We start from the raw sequence: 17,420 nt of genomic DNA, 5'->3' as shown, positions 1-17,420 counted from the left end.
CACCATTTACATACAATCATCACCACAACCACCATTACAACAAGAACTACCAATTACTACCTATAATGACCATCGTCAAACCACCACTATATATCACCAATTATCATTATCAGTCATCTCCCTTACGACACCACCATTAACCACCACTATTTATCCATTTCAACTATCACTCTCAACCACTACCACTAGCCATTTCCACCACCGCCACCATATAATTTTTTTAAAAAAAATATTTTATTGATATAATATTAGATTAATTAACATTTTAAATTAATTAGTAGTAATTCTTAACTAAAATTAAATTTTATTTGTTCTGATATTGAAAAAATAAATCATCTGAATTATTTAATACTCCATACATTAGATCTTAATATTGAGAACATTTTAATTTTAATAATAATAAAAACAAATAAGGCATAAGTAATCTTCGTTCTACTTGAACCTTTCAGGATCCTCAGAAATCAGGTGCTATACACGTGACCAGACAAACAAAGACAAAAGGCGGCCCATAGGAAAAACCCTAATCTCTTATAACTAGTAACAAAGGTATACCTCCTCCTTCCCTTTCCCTTTCCCTTTCCCCTTTTCCCCTTAGTTTGAGAAGAATGGCTAGTGTTGGGAAGAAATCAAAGAAGACCCATGAGAGTATCAACAACAGGTTGGCACTTGTAATGAAGAGTGGAAAATACACTCTTGGTTACAAGACTGTTCTCAAGACTCTCAGGACCTCCAAAGGTACCTTCCTTACTTCTTTCTCTATTAATGCTACTTCTTTTTTATTTGGGTCTAATAAATTTGGATGGGGATTTGCAGGGAAGTTGATATTGATATCAAACAACTGCCCACCTTTGAGGAAATCTGAGATTGAGTACTATGCTATGCTTGCTAAAGTTGGTGTTCACCATTTCAATGGCAGTATGTTGCTTTTTCATCCATTCTTTTTAGCATTGATTTTGTACATGCTTACTATTCAAATGTATCCCTTTTTGTGTTTCTACTTGATATGTTATAAATTTGTTCAAATGGTCATGGCCTTCCCTATTCGTTAATATGTTTAAATGGGGGGTACTAGACTTAATCCCATCTACTCATTGGTTTATGTCCAACATAGGTCAAGTGGAGGTGCTTAGCCCTCTTTAGTAACTGATTGTGTAGGGGATCTTGTTTAAAATTATGTATTTTTAGTTTTGAAGGATTGTAGAAGATGAGAACAGTAAATGGCTAGTCACTGAAATTTCATCTTTGTGACATTTTCAAGACTATAGGCTTTTCAATCAACTTATTCTTTCAATTGAAATAGAAAGGTTTGCCTGTCCTTGTATTTTATTTTGCCAAAATGAAACTTAGGTAATAATACTCCACCTCTTAAAAAAGAAGAAGTTACTTAGTTATGCTTGTTAATTTATCTGCAACGTAATGTTGGTGGGCTAGGGGTTCTGGACTTTATTAGTCAGTAGTTTGTTAATTATTAAACATAATGCGAGTAATTAGACTAAAAGTCATTCCCAACATATTTTTGTTTGAGGATGTATTGCATTGCAGTGTCATTTCCTTAATTTATGGCTGTTTGCCTGATGCTAAGTCCCATTGCTGTATTTTTTTTCCCCCCTTCTTTTGGATGGATGTGCGAAGATATAACTCTATCAGTATATTGAAGATTCTAATTTGGCCTGTTAGAAATTTTTGGACGAAGCTTCTATGACTTCGTTCTTCGACTAAAACAAGTATTTGAGGATGTATTGCATTTCAGTGTCATTTCTTTAATTTATGGCTGTTTGCCTGATGCTAAGTCCCTTGTGCTGTATTTTTTTTCCCCTTCTTTTGGATGGATGTGCGAAGATATAACTCGGTCAGGATATTGAAGATCCTATTTTGGTCTGTTAGAAATTTTTGGAGGAACCTTCTATGACTTTGTTCTTCGACTAAAACAAGTATTTTCATAACTTATATATGTATTCTTTTGCCCTGTTTAGACAATGTTGATCTTGGAACAGCATGTGGGAAGTTTCACCGTGTGTCATGCCTCAGCATCATTGACCCAGGTAAAGTATATTTGAGATTATTCATTGCATTTCTGTAAAATCTTATTGTGAGTAGTAAACGGAAGCATTCAGTTTGACTGACTTGTGGAAATGACGATGTTTCAGGTGATTCAGACATTATCAAGTCTCTGCCTGGAGATCACTAAGAGTTGGTGATCTAGTAGTAATCCTCTAGAAACTATTTTACCCGGGCTGCGCCAATCAATTTTACTTATGTTGAGAGAATCTGTACTATCTTTTTATTCTTGTACTTCGGAGTTATACCAAGATCATGGAGGATTTTGGTATTATCTAGTTTTGTTGGTTTATCATTTCTCGAGAAGTTTTGAGGCCAAGTACATTATGATTTATTCATAGATCAATTTCCCTTTACTATTTTGCATTTCTGAATGAGTCCCACTAGGTTTTCTTCTTGTTAACTACATCTGCTTGTGTTGTTCATATATCTGACCAACTGTCATAGTTCAAATGTCGAAACCTTCAATCTCTTTTGTGCTTTTTGGAATCTTTGTCCATCGCTGATTGCTTAAAGCATAACAAACATTTGAAAATTGTCAGTCAGCCATTATATATCAATATAGTTTCTGTGAACTCTTCCCCTGTAGAAACATTGGATTGAGTGAAAGATTCCAATTCCAAGCCAACCATACGTAGAACCAAGAGGTACTAACATCTTTGTCCATGGTCGAAACCTTCAAAATCTTTTGACTTAAAGCATTTTAGGGTCCTCAAAATATTTCATGACCGTAACCCCCGGACCTTTTCAGGGGTGCAATACGTCTAGCAGCAGAGATCTTGAAAATATCTGCTGTGCTATTCCTGCGTCGAGTAGTATCATCGGTTGGTAGTATTCAAGTTGATAAAACTGGGTTCCAATGTATAATATGTTTATGTGTGGGGTTAGGGAGAACAAACAAACAACCCAAGGAAGCCCAGTGTTGAATTTAAGTGGGACTTACTTTAGCCCAATCCAAGTGTAGTGTGCAATTTCAGAAGTTCAACACTTAGGCAGGCAGGATGGGCCACATATTATCGCTGGGCTTTCTGGAAGTAGGAAGAAGGGGTGGGGGTGGATGTTGGGACTAAAGAACTAGCAATAGTTTAGCTTTCTATATTTTTTCTGGATTTGGAAAATAATACATCCGTCATTTCTCTTAAGGAACAAGCAAAATGAAATAAAGGGTTTATCTAAAAGTTCCAAAAAGAAATTTAAGATATGGTGCATGTGAAGGAGAAATTATCCTTGCTTGCAAAGAAGAGTGAATGTATGACATTCCCTTAAAGTAATTCTTAGAGATAAAGAGTCAAAAACACACCCCAACTATCACTTTTTTTTTAGTTTCATACCTAAACTATCAAAAGGTTGAATACCTAAACTATCACTATCTAGCTTGCAAAACACACCTCAAAATATTCTTGAATGGTATGTGATCTACACTCTCCATTTTATATAAAAATGTTGCCAAGTGTTGTCCATGTGGATAAATAATGTCACAATGGCACCTATATGGAAATTAAAAAAAAACTATTTGTTTTAAAAAACAAACTTATTGTAAAAAAATATCAAAAATTATAGAAAATAAAAAAAAAGTTTAAAAAATGGAAAAGTTATTTAAAAAAAAAATAAGAAAAAATAATTATTTAGTTTTCACATTTTTTTTTTAAATATCAACTTTTCCATTTTTTAAATCATTTTTTTTTCTGATTTTCTAAATTTTTTGATATTTTTTTACAAAAATTATTTTTTTTTCATTTTTTTTTAAATCCAGATTTTATTTTTTAACAAAAATGTTGATTTTTTAAAAAGAAATAATGTAGTTTTTTTTTTATAAAAAAATATTATTTTTTAATTTCCGTGTAGGTGCCACCATAGCATTATTTATGCCATGTGGACAATTTTTTTGAGAAAATTTCAGCTTCACTTGCCTTTTGGAGAGTGAGTTCATACATTTAGTTCAGGTATGTTTTGTAAACTAAATAGTGATAGTTTAGATAGTTTTCTCAACCTTATAATAGTTTAGATATGAAATTAAAAAAAAAGTGATAATTGAGGTGTGTTTTTTACCCTTATCTCTAATTCTTATTCAAGACAATCTTACAAGATTTGGAATTCTATACCTTATTATTTCCTTTAGCTTTCTTCTATACCCTTTCTTTCAATCCCATTTTACTCAATAATTTTTTTCTTTCTTTCTATTGTTTCATTAGTCTCAAAAGTTTGATTGTGACTTAGTTATTCAATAGTAAAAGACTACATAAACTATAGTATTAATTTATAACAAAAATGTCAATAGTAAAAGACTACATAAACTATAGTTAATATGAAAATGATTCTAAGTATCTGAATATTCTGGAACGACCAGAAAAAATATTGCTCATTGGAGTATTATTTTTTATGCAAATGTTGAAGTGAGTACTCCAGTCATATGCCAACACCAAAAGATTAAGGGCGCTATTAGAATTCATTTTAAAAAAGCTAAAAGAAAAAGAAGAAGAGAAAGGTCAATAGTACTGTGTCCATGATTGAATTTCTTCCAAAGTTTAGTGCCAGACAATCAGTTCAAGTCTCTGATTAGACAACTTTTGAAAGATAAATATTACCTCCCCCAGAATTGGAGTAATATTATAGCTTTTCTTAATTACTACCGTGAATTTGTTGTTTACGTAACTCTTCTATTAATCAATTAGCTATCATCACCTTATGTAATTTGTACTTTTGTTGAAATATCACTCCAGCAGCTCATGGAATTAATATTTTTTCTTTATTGAGCCCCTAATGATTGTTTGCTTATGATTAATTTAGTTATAAAAAGCCTTTCTTAAGAGACCCCCCCAAAAAAGAAAAGAATGTTCTGGAGTTCAGCTGAAATGTGTTGGGATTAGAATTAAGAATAATATAAGAGCTTTATTTGGCTTCTCTTGGAGATGATCTTTGTTGATGACGTTGGGATCTCGTCATAGATTTTGACGGGCTTGGAATTTGCACTTTTGTCAAATTATTAGTACAAATTTGCTACGATTCAAAAAATAAAATAAAATAAATTAGATTAGATAATCCTCTTTTCCAAGTTTAGTGCCAGATAATCCGTTCAAGAGTATGACTAGAAAACTTTTCCAAGATATTACCTCATCTAGAATTGGAGTAATACAGTCAACCGAGCCAACGTTAGAATTTAAAGTTTATAGGTTTGAATTCTGATTTTTTACAGTTATTGAATTCTAAATTAATATTATATACATATTGAATGAATTTTCAAGATAAAGAGGAGTACAAGATTTGAATAAACTAAAGTTATTTGTTCCATTTGAATCCGTAATGAACATGCTAGCTACCCTCTTGACAGTCAGACCTCTCTAGCTATAACCACCCTTCTTTATAACAACATTTCATTATTACGGCCAAATTTTCGTTGGAACCAATTTTTCATATTATGTTATATTATATGTTTTCTATAACATTATTTTGCTATAACAATAAAAGGAAAATCAAACAAGCGAACTGTTATAAAAAGGATTGATTGTATAAGCTTTTCTTAGTTAATAATTAATCGTGTGAATGTGTTGTTCGCGTAACTCGTCTATTGGCTTTCATCAAACATCACTCTATCAAATCATGGAACTAATACTCTTTTAAAAAGCAATTAGCCCCTAATGATTATTTGCTTATGATTAATTCAGTATAAAGAACGTTCCTGAAGAAACCAAAAAAAAGGAAAAGAAAAGCTGTCGAGTTGATCAGCTGAAATGTGTGTTAGGATTAATTAAATTAAAGACTGACATAAGGGGTTGTGTTGTCTGTGAATAAGTTAAATTGAGATTACAAATGGGGTTTATAATATCGTAATCAAAGAATGACGAAATTATTTAGTAAATATATTTTTATTACATGCCATAGTATGTAACTATATCGATACTGACATACATTATTTAAACTCTTAATACTATTATTTACCCTTTTCATTTTACTTCGTTTCAACATACTTTCTATCTATTCTCCTCTCAAAATATAATGTTTTTCCCTATTATATTTTCAACAATTAAATTAAAAGGGTAATTTCATGATGTTACACGCTCTCTGAGAAATATATACAAACAAATCTATATTTTCCATTTCCTTCAGAATAATAGTGATTTTGAAGTTTCCATCTATGCGTGCACGACTAAAACCTTTCAGAGCATCAGATATTCAGTAGCTCTGCAGGTTTTTGACAATTCTTTTTATCATTGTGTGTACATGGGGTTGAATTTGAGATCGAATTAAGAAATTGTAAAACTTAATTTTTTGTCTCGAATTAATATTTGTTTTGCAGCATTTTAAAACTTTAGCTGTCTATTATATATGTAAATAATTCTTTTTTTTTTAAACATAGTCAGACATCTCTATAACAGTTATCCCACTACTTAAAAACCTTTAACTTCTAACTGCAAAATATTCAATGGCTATTTGCCACTGAATGACGGTGAAAAAATCTAAATAGTAGTGTTTTGACACGAAACAAATTAGAAAGGTTCTCAACGTTTCAACGAAAATTTGTTTCCCACCATGCATTTTCCCAGTGAGCTGCTCAGTGAGAATGAGATGGGAAAATCATGTTTTATAACACAAATTCCCACTGAATGTTGGGGGAAAAAACCTCTGTTTCTAGTAGTGTCCTCTATAACAACTATTCTCTATAACAATACATTACTATAATGATCATTTTCTTTTCTGGAACAGTTTTCCTGTTGTGTTATGTTATATATTCTCAATAACAACATTTAGCTATAGTAGTCGAAAAATATCCGGACAAACAACTCCATTACATAGAGATTTGATTGTATGATTGATGCATATGTTTAATAAGTATTTTCAACGAAGCGATGTTGAATGATATTTTTAGTTACAAGGGGTCTATATTCTCTACTACAGTAAAATTATAATAGAATTCGAGCTTTGAGAATGATGTAATTTTTTAACAAGAAGCCTTCTCTCTCACAATAGATTTTTTTTTTTTTTTTTAATTTGAGTTAATCAAGATTCAAGCTTTAAGGCTGGTGTCGATTTTATGATAGGAAACAAAAAAAATAACTGGCAGAGATGATGTTATGAATAGTAGAACAACTGGGGTCCTACTATGAGGCCATGAAGGTGCTTGAACACGTGCCAACCACGTGTCAACTTACATGGCTAGGTGTACACTGGACATGCTCTCCATGCCACCTAATCAACCCATTCTGCCAAATATATAAAACCATATAAATTAAGGTTCCTTTGTCTTCCTTTAATTTGCATACAACAAAACTACTCCAAAGTCCAAACCCCACGTCTTCCTTCTTCTATCTTAAAAAATATAATAATAATTGTACTAAAGTAGTACCATGCTAGAACTACACTATCATCAATCATTGACATCTCATTATGCAAGTTAAAGTTAAGCAGTTCCAAGATATTTTTTCCCACCTTTTTCTAATGACCTTTAGGTTGTTTGGCTAAAACTCCCCGTATTGTTCTATTTATTATTGGACTATATAGTGAGTCAAATATCCAAGTGTACATTTTTAATTCAGATGCTTCTCTTCCTTGAGTACATTTTTAGCGGAAATTCTGGTCAATTTATAAATATATCTTTTTGTTTTTAAATTGGGGGTAGGAGAAAGGGAAATGGGGAGGAGATTACAAAGTAGAGAATCAAACCCTCACCAACAAGGTGAAACTTACAGATCGCTAATCAACTGAGCTACTAAGAATTTCTTATAAATATATCTCTATATGTGTTCCGCTTTTAAATATCAGGTTCAATTGAACCCATAACGGATTAAGAAAAAATGACTAGACATGTACATCAATTTGATCAAAACTTAGTACGGAGGAGCGGGATGAAGAGGATAGTAGTTCGACATCAAGGATCATGCCCCAATCGATAAATTATTCATACCAAAAGGTTATATCCATAGATAAGTTGTGAAGAGAGTTTGCACCATTAAATAAGTGGAAGATTTACTAAATGGTTAGAAAGATGGACAATAGCATTTTTAGTTTCTATGTTATTGCATTTTAGTTCTTATGATATGTAACTGAGCACATTTAACCTTGAATTAAGTAATGTGTGTGTTTTTAGTCCTTATACTAACATAAATTAAATAAATAAACAGAATGTTAACTCAAAAAAGGGCAATTCGGTAAAGGGAACCCCAAACTTTTACCATCTTCTCCCTTCAAATGGTCAACCTCTGAAACAATATTTCCTCCATGTCCTCTCTCTGCTAAAACCTTCTCCCTTCTCTCTCTCTCTCAGTTTCTTTTTTGATATTCTAATTTTCGTTTTCCATTTCCATAGTTCTAAGACTTGTCTCTCAAATATTTATCCATTTCCTCTACTCCAAGAATTCCCTTTCAGCTTTGAGTTAGGTTGCTCACCGGCAGTTAGCACTTTGCTTTTCTAATTAGGTTGGAGTGATTCAATGTATATTTTTAGATAGTACGTAGAGAATTAAGCATTCATGACTTACCTTTTATTTTCTTGTTTTATATTTGTTGGCATTAACCAAATACAGGAATTGATGTTGAAAAGACGCATCTTCGACGTAACTTTCATTTCAAAAGACGAGTCTTCGTTTACTTCCGTGCTGTTTTTTCTGTGGGATGCTGAACGAAATGAAGATCCTATTTTTGGTTTTCGATTGCTAAGTCATCTTTCAAGAGATAATAATTAGAAACATAATTATGTCTTAGCGGGAGAGAGTAATAAGGAAGATAGTATAAAAAGAAGAAGGTTGTTGGTATCTCTTTTCAGGTGGTGGTTCTCTAGATGCAGGTTGAGAATTCATGGAGTACTGTACTACACAGTGAAGATTTTCAAATTTGACCCACTTAATATTTAACAGTCCGTTAATTTGTTTGGTTTCTGTTAGTAAAAGGACTAAAATCACACACATTAGTTAATTGAAGGTTAAATATGTTTAGTTACATTCCACAAAGACTAAAAGAGAAATAGTGCAATAACAGGGACTAAAAATGCTATTTGCCCTAGAAAGATATATGAACTTTTTTTTCTTCTTTTAATTGCAGAAAGAAATAGAAAAAATTCACATTACAGGGTAGGTAAAAGTTAGAGGAGGTCGTAGCTTGTAAGTGTACGACGAAACTTAAGTGGAACATGATTGAAACTGGTTGCAATTGTGTTAGCATCAAATTTACAAATGTATGTTATGTATGTTTGTAATAAACTCCTATTATCACGTAGGTATGATTAATGAATATATACATATTCAGTTTTTTTAAAATTTTAATCTATGGCTAAAATATATCATTTGATTTAATACAAATATGAAATATCAAGTGTAAATAAGTCAATTTTTTCCATGAATAAATATTGGAGGGAATAGCTTCCCTGCTCCACACGTCCCATTGAAATTCTACGACTTGAGGGCAGTGGCAGAAAAATAGATTACTTACCTTATCAGTAACTTCCTTTAATTTCAGTTCTCAAGTAACTCAATAACTTTACGATTTCAGGCATCCTTATCTGTTAAATGAGTACAGTAGGATGGGAAATAACAAATATTTATAGTGACAAAATTTTATCACATAAATCGTCCATGGTAAGTAATTAATTAGAGTGAATAGATACATTAACTAATTATGACTAAGTGACAGTAACACAAACATAAGAATATATGCCATATATTTATTATTTTGGTAACTGAGTAAAAAAAAAATTTACAAGACTAGTGCCTTTGTATCTTTTTTCTTAAAAAGGCATATTAAACTTTTGGTTCATTATCTTAACCCTTTAAATAGTAACATTGTTATTTACCCTCAATAAATTACGGGATAGGTTTTAGTTTTTACTTTTTACCGTCTGAAAAAAAAAAAAAACTTTTTTACAGATATCGTAATTCCAAAAATTTACTGTAACCCCACAAATCCCATAAATGAATAACCCAATCCCCGGAGATTGTATGAGCAAAGTATTAGCTGTCACTGCCAAATTAAAATCTCTGTTTTCCCTTTCTTCAATATATTCTCTCTTCTCCCCCCTACCCCACCCCAACCCCTCTATATATATATACCCCTTCTTCAACACAACTTCTCCATTCCCCCATGCCATGCAAAAACCTCCAAAACACTCCAAAAAACTCCCAATTTTCTACTATGCATACATCATCATCAAAAGACAAAAATTCTTCACTAGATATGGCTGATTACGTAGGTGTTGAGAGCCATGTTGATTTAAAATTGGCACCTTATAAGTGGTTCAACTGCAGTAGCGGCGGCGGAGGTCTGTTATTAAAGAAAGAGAAAAAAAAGGAAAAAATAGAGAGAGAATATCCGCCGCCGCTACCCTGTCTTGCGAGGACAGAAAATATTCCGTCCTCGCAAATGCCGTGGGTGATGAAGAGATATCATACACCTGATGGCAGATTAATTATCAAAGAAGAGAAAGTTAAAAGGTTTGAGTATTTTGAGGCTCACCGTATTGATGGACGGTTAATGTTGAATCTTGTTCCGTTAAATGATGACGTGTCGGATTCCGATGGTGATGATGATGAAACGGATGGTTGTGATCAAGGGAAAGTTGATCAGACGGCTGTGGAGAATGGATCGGCATTGATGAATGGTGGAATAAAGTGTTCGAGTTTATGTACGTTTGGTGTGGCTGTGCCGCCGATCAGGCCAGTTCATACATAAACAAGTTGACCTATCTTTTATGAGAAATTGATGGGTGTTTAAATTATTGTTTTGTTTAGTACAAGAGGAACAAAAATTTTGTTGGATTTTATTAAATCTTTAATTCTTTTTTAAAATTTTCAAGTTTTGTTGTTTAATGATCCCTTTTTGCTGCATTTTTAATGTTTTTCTTAAGGCGACTGATTAAATTATATATTAGGCGTGTTTGATGTGCTGGAGATATTTTCAGAAAATAACTGTTTTACCTTGTTGAAAAAGACTAGTACTAGACTTTTAAGAAAAGATTTCACATAGAAAAGTGAAAGATGACACCGACTAACACTTAGAAATTATTATCAATATTTAACATTTAAAAATCTCGTCAAATAATATTTGATTGGCTGGGTTTATTATTAATGTTTTCTTTTATATTATTTTATTACAGACCAAAAATCAGAATTTTCTAGAAAAATATTTTCTGGCATTGAGAAAATAATTTCGAAACAATGCGATCACTGACATCAGCCTATCTTATTACTAACCTAAATATATGAAAAAGGAGCTTAATCAAGACAAAAAATTATCATATATATCTTAAATTCTTTATTGTCTTTCTTGTAAGTAGTGTTTAACATACATTAGAATGTCAGCAAAAAAATGTGAACTTGAGAAGTAATCAAACTTAAGCTGATTAATTCTTTCCTACTCATGCATGGCTGTGTCATACCTGTAATTGTGTAGTATTTCTTTGTTCAATCTCAATATATTGACCTTGATAAATCTGATTATGTGACTTGAGTAAATCTCCTTATACTATGCATTTAAATTTTGAATTTATAAGTGATGAAGTCCCGCTAAGATGTCTATAGCTTTTCTAGAACTACTCCTCCGGTTTTAGTTTAAATTTAATTAGGGCATAGCCTACTTTGTGGAATACTACAGTAATTGTTATTAGTAGTTTTCGAATTAAATGAATATGACTATCCTACCGAAAGGAACATTTTGGTAATACAATTAACAAATGGCTAAATTTAATTAGTGCATAGCCTACTCTTTTTATTTTTATTTTCGTGGCTATGCTTGGTATGACATATATGTTTATTTTTCTTGATTAAATAATTCGCTAATGTACAGTTTTCTAATCATAGTAAGAATCTTTTCTCCAAGGGAAATATTCATTAACAATGACCAAAAAAAAAAAAATTAAATTCAGTATTAATAGTTAAAAATGGCTCTTCTGATCCACATCACATCTCAAATTGTGTTCAGGTGAAGTTCCACATAATTAGTCGAGATCGTTGGACATAATTAAAAGAATATTAATACTCAAATAAACTACACGTAAGAATATAGAAAGAAATGTAAGAAATTTTCTCCCAATAATTAAAGGTTTCTTTTAGTAATTTAAAACTTTGAATGTAATAGATATCGCTTTGCATAAATTAATAATTGTTATTCACATTCGTAGGGATCAAAGAATGTATAAGACAGCTGGATAGAAGAATAATGCAAGACATCATCAAGATCAGAATTAATTGTTATGTTGAAGCAAATTAATCGAATTGTGGATAACCTTTCTAACTATATAGACTTACAATTCCCCGAAACATAAGCTTCTCTTTGAATGTAGTCAATTTCCGCAAAGTGTAATTAAGAGGGCTATCCAAATTGATCAACAATGCATTTTCCAACTATCAAATGAATTCCAAATTAGTTTTTATAATGTAAGTGAATAGAAATTAAACTCCGATCTTTCTGTTAAGTAGTTTGAATGTAGTGGAGGGTTTCACATAATATCATCTGCATATTGCTAAATACACGAAAAGAGGATAAAATGACTTTAGCTCTTCAATAGGAATTGACAGACATTTCCTTTACAAAAACTCCACGCAGTGCAACTATCTGCAAAGGAAAATTTTCCATGTATAAAATTTTGCAACTCCGATATACTACCAAAAACTTTTGAAGGGTGACTCATCACAGCATAACTTGTTAAAAACAGGATATTACAACATATTTGTTGAAGAATGCAAAAGTTACCACATCGGTGGTTAATGAGATAGATAGTCTCCTTATACGGACTTGGGCAATCCTCCCCTCATGAGCTAGCTTTTGGAGTTGAGTTAGGCCCAAGATTCATTGTTTAGATGGTATCAGAGCAGGACTCATCTCACTCGATGTTGGGCCCCCAAATTAAATTGCTCATGCACTAAATATCCATTTTGCGTTATTCTGGCTGCTATATATTGTAGTAGACATAAACAAACCCATTTCAAGATATTCACTTACGTTTTTTTGGTTATTTTTTTTTTTCCCAAAGAGTATAAATGTAACAGAATTTTTTATCTAAGAAAAGGGGGAATAAAAGAAGAAAAGAATTGGAAAAATATAAAAGCCGTTACAAATTAACCAGGGCATGCAGTCTATGACGAAACCAGAATTGCTATTCGATCCACTCCTACGTTCAACCTTATCAATGACATAGGTAGTTGATTAATGAAGTTGACATTTTAAACAATTGTTGGCTTCTGGCTCTTAACTAATTGATTCGGCTGTATCTCTTATACATTTGTAAAGTATTGTCCGTTATAATTAGGGTGGCAAATCGTTGGTTTGAGCTGAATTCTAGGATAAAATTCAAATACGGCTTAGGATTTAATCTTATGGCTTTAACTTATAAGGTTTTCAGTATTGATTCATGACATTTTTAAAGAAATAAATTTATATCTACTATTTGTTACATTTATAATGAACTTATAAATATATATTTATGCTTTGAGTAGAAAGTATTGTGTTCAGCTGAATCAATAATTTAAAGTTGCATCCCCCTAGCAAAGTGGACTCAATCAGTGAAGAGGTCATTGTTCAACTCCGTTAAAAGTTACTTGGCTTGAAATGAGTTGAGTCAAGATGCGCTAATGATGAGTCATAGTTCGACCAGCCTAAATAATACCAAATTTTAATTCCTTCATTTTGTTTTTGTAACTATTTACTTACCAAATAAAACTAACTAATTTTTTTTATTATGTAATATATCAAACAAAAATAAATTATTGAATATTTTAACAAGGTTATGGGTTACATACTTGGCCCAAATAAGCCGAATTTTTAGATGAGCTGAATTTGGGAAATATGGGTAACCTCATAAATGGATGGATCATTGACCGGCGGATTAAACAGATCATATTTTCATAAGTTAATTTTGACATCCCTATCCGTCATGGTAGGATAATTTTGCAATTTCTTTATTCATCAATTAAAAGAAATCTAACAAGGTAAGAATTTCGTATTCGATGTGAGACACCGTTGGTCTCCATTTATTTGAAGTCTAACAACAACTAAAAAGACAGTGTTAACAGTTAACGTATGAAGGAAAAAAATCAGTTGTTTTGGTTACATTCACAGAAACGGATCAAAGCCAAAGATCAACATATCCCCTTTTCATCAATTTGATGTTTTTCCCAGATCATTGCTTACATAAGATTGCGGATATGAAATATTTCATCTTATCCAAACTAGTTATCCAAAAAAATTCTTGTTCATTTTTCCTTTGTTTCCCTTTTTGGTCGAGAAAACAATTAAATTAAATGAGGAAGAAAACAAGAAACACGTGTCTCTCTGCCTGGTTTGGGATGCATTCACATAAATATATGTATGTCCAAATAAACTCATCCTGGCTGTATATCCTACACCTGCACGTAATTTTTCAAGAAATAAAAGGATCGGAGTAAATGTAGTTTGAAATATTACTAGCATGCAGTTATTCGCCACCTTAGCCATACAATTTTCTTGTTGCTTGACAGCTCAATATCTATGGTAATTGCAAACCTTCGATTTAAATGAGAAACCAGACTTCACGTAGTAGTCATTTCATATATATCTACAGCTGCTACATCCAATTAGGCCTTCTTGTTATTTACAAAGTTGACGGTAGTGTGATGTCTCAGGTAAAAGTTATTGGTATTCGGTGCTTACACCAAATAATGATAAAGTTACAGAGGTGAAAATATATAGTACTATATTAATTAAACATAATTTAGTAATAAGAGTATACACTGCAAAAAATGTGATGCAACGGACGTTTCTATTGGTACGCCGTCGGAAATATGGGAGTTCCGAGAGCCAATTTCCAACGCCATCGGAAATTTGTGTCTTTAGCAATGTTATGCATTTTGTGTCTTTAGTAATGGTATGCATCATGTTCCAAAAATATGTCATATATTCATTGATTTAATATAAATACTGAGTGTGGATAAACTTTTACTCATGATCTGCGGTCACAATGTTGAGGCGTATACGCTAAGGATAAATCAAGTAGACATTTGGATGAGGAAATTACCTGCACAATAACTTTCGCCCGCCAGCTAGCAATAAGCTCCTGGCCTCCTGCATTCACTTTAAATGATACTAGTAATAAAGATATTGTTTATCAGAATTGGGCTCCCCGTAGTCCATAATTAAGTTTATGAAGAATAACTAATGAATTTACTTCTATGGCATTGCAAAAATATTTACACATCAAATGATTTAAAAATTATAACGTCTAACTATATCTTTATATAGTATTGATTGATGACATGAAAAACTAATAGTACTAACTAACCAACAACAACAACATACCCAGCGTATTCCCACAAAGTGAGATGTGGGGAGGGTAGAGTGTACACGGATCTTACTCCTACCTTGACAGGTAGAGAGGCAAGTAAAGCAAAAACAGAGAAAATATGAAAACATACGCAGTAACAACATCAGAAAAGTAAGAAAACTAAAGCAGAAGCAGACTAAGAATAAGAAATACGGGAATACTAAAATATTAAAAATGACGAAAATAATTAATTTTACTGGTAAGGAAAATACTACTAATCCTACTACTTGCCTTCTACCCTAATCCTCGACCTCCACACTCTCCTATCTAGGGTCATGTCCTCGGTAAGCTGAAGACTTGTCATGTCCTGCCTGATCACTTCTCCCAATACTTCTTCGGCACACCTCTACCTCTCCTCCAGCCCTCCATCGCCAGCCTCTCACACCTCCGATCCTCACCGAAGCGTCTGTACCTCTCCTCTGAACATGTTCGAACGATCTCAGTTTCGCCTCCCGCATCTTGTCAGCATGGAGGCCATCCCCGTCTTGTCCCGAATATCTTCATTTCTGATCATATCTTTCCTAGAAAACCCACACATCCATCTCAACATTCTCGTTTTCGCAAATTTCATCTTCTGGACATGAGAGTTCTTGACTGACCAATCCTCCGCTCTATACAACAGTGTCGGTCTAACGACAACTCTGCAGAACTTACCTTTAAGTCTTGTTGGCACCTTATTGTACTAACTAATCAATTATACTATTTATTAATAATGTAATTTTCTTATATTGTCAGCGCATATTACTTAAATCAATAATAAAAAAAGAACTTCGACCCTCGATGTGCCTCCGCTGTTTAGCGAGCTTGTCACAAGTATACAGAGGCACCATAAACATGAAAAACTCAATACATTTACTTTTGGACATTATCGCAAATGCACGATTACAAGATACTAGGATAGCAAAAATAAGATGAATGATTCTCGTTAGTGTCACATCACGATTTTCTTTTCCGAAGAATTTTCTTATTCGCCATTTATGACTTACATTTGATTAATCAGAAAAAAGATTAGGTTGGTGCATTAAAAAGTTAATAAGAGGATAACTTCGATTGCTGTCAACTAATAGTTCATGGTTGCACAATGTTCCTCGCGAGTTCCTTCTCTAGCTGTGTTTTTTTTTATCGAGTTGGGAGTTAAGAGCGTGAGGGGTTCATATTCCCTTTATTAGAAAATTACTTTATATAAGATTAATTTTATTTATTTATATATAAATGATGTTGAATTTCCTGACTTCTTCATATATTAGTTTTTGATTTCAAATTTTAGTTTTTTTTTTAGTGAAAAATTTAACTCTATCACAAATACTGTTCATTATAATTAAGTTTATTAACATTTCGAGTTTTACCATAAGTAAAATTTATATCGGACACAACTCAATCTCTAAATATTCTTAATTTCAAATATTTTTCTTGGTTCTATTTCAATAAAATATTGCCAAAATGCCTTAAAAACTACTCCCTCCTAATCTAAAAAAGAGTCCACTTAGCCATTTGCACACTCCTTAAGAAAATACTAACTCCTAGACAAAAATAGATAATTTGAAAACTAATTAAATAGGCATTGATTTGATCATATAACACTTAATAGGGGCAAATATGAAAAAACAAGGTTAATTCTTTCTTGATTTGCTAAGTAAACTCTTTTTTTTATCAAAAAAAAAGGCTAAGTGGACTCTTTTTTGATCCGGAGGAAGTATATGATAGATAATTTACAATTACACAATGTGTGCTTAATATTAATGAAAACATAGTGAACAATGGCGATATTCATCCGAACCTTCTTCGGCAAAAAATATACTATATATACAAGAAGAAAATTATTTTTTATGTATACATAGTAGTTATCGATGCCCCACATAGTAGATATTGAACCCCGTTGATTTCTTTGTTTGTTTATTTATTTATATTTTTTAACCCTCTTAATTAAAATCTTGAAATTGCCTTTTTTCTTGGAAGAGATAATTGAATACTCCTATTTGGAAACAAGTACCGAGGAAGTAGGTGTGGTGTTAGCAAGAAAGCAGAGTCAGCAAGACAGAACTAGTTGGTGTTGTTTCAATTCTCTTCTGCCTCCCATTTCAAT

At 32.2% G+C, this 17,420-nt stretch overlaps 2 protein-coding genes across 2 annotated transcripts; both read left to right on the top strand.

The window, feature by feature from the left end:
* The first annotated feature begins 577 nt into the window (after nucleotides 1-577).
* LOC132033768 (large ribosomal subunit protein eL30-like) lies at nucleotides 578-2,414 on the top strand. Its single transcript, XM_059423834.1, has 4 exons — nucleotides 578-735; nucleotides 814-915; nucleotides 1,974-2,042; nucleotides 2,148-2,414. Exons 1-4 carry the CDS (start codon nucleotides 606-608, stop codon nucleotides 2,186-2,188), a joined length of 342 nt encoding a protein of 113 aa, XP_059279817.1. The 5' UTR covers nucleotides 578-605; the 3' UTR covers nucleotides 2,189-2,414.
* A 7,709-nt stretch (nucleotides 2,415-10,123) lies between these two features.
* LOC132035406 (uncharacterized) lies at nucleotides 10,124-11,193 on the top strand. The gene has a single exon (XM_059425670.1). The coding sequence runs from the start codon at nucleotides 10,126-10,128 to the stop codon at nucleotides 10,711-10,713; it is 588 nt and encodes a 195-aa protein (XP_059281653.1). The 5' UTR covers nucleotides 10,124-10,125; the 3' UTR covers nucleotides 10,714-11,193.
* Nucleotides 11,194-17,420: the final 6,227 nt, after the last annotated feature.

This window comes from Lycium ferocissimum, chromosome 10 (assembly GCF_029784015.1).
Source record: "Lycium ferocissimum isolate CSIRO_LF1 chromosome 10, AGI_CSIRO_Lferr_CH_V1, whole genome shotgun sequence".
Classification (NCBI taxonomy): domain Eukaryota; kingdom Viridiplantae; phylum Streptophyta; class Magnoliopsida; order Solanales; family Solanaceae; genus Lycium; species Lycium ferocissimum.
Note: the sequence above shows the minus strand (reverse complement) of the source record. Positions and strands in the feature narration are given on the sequence as shown.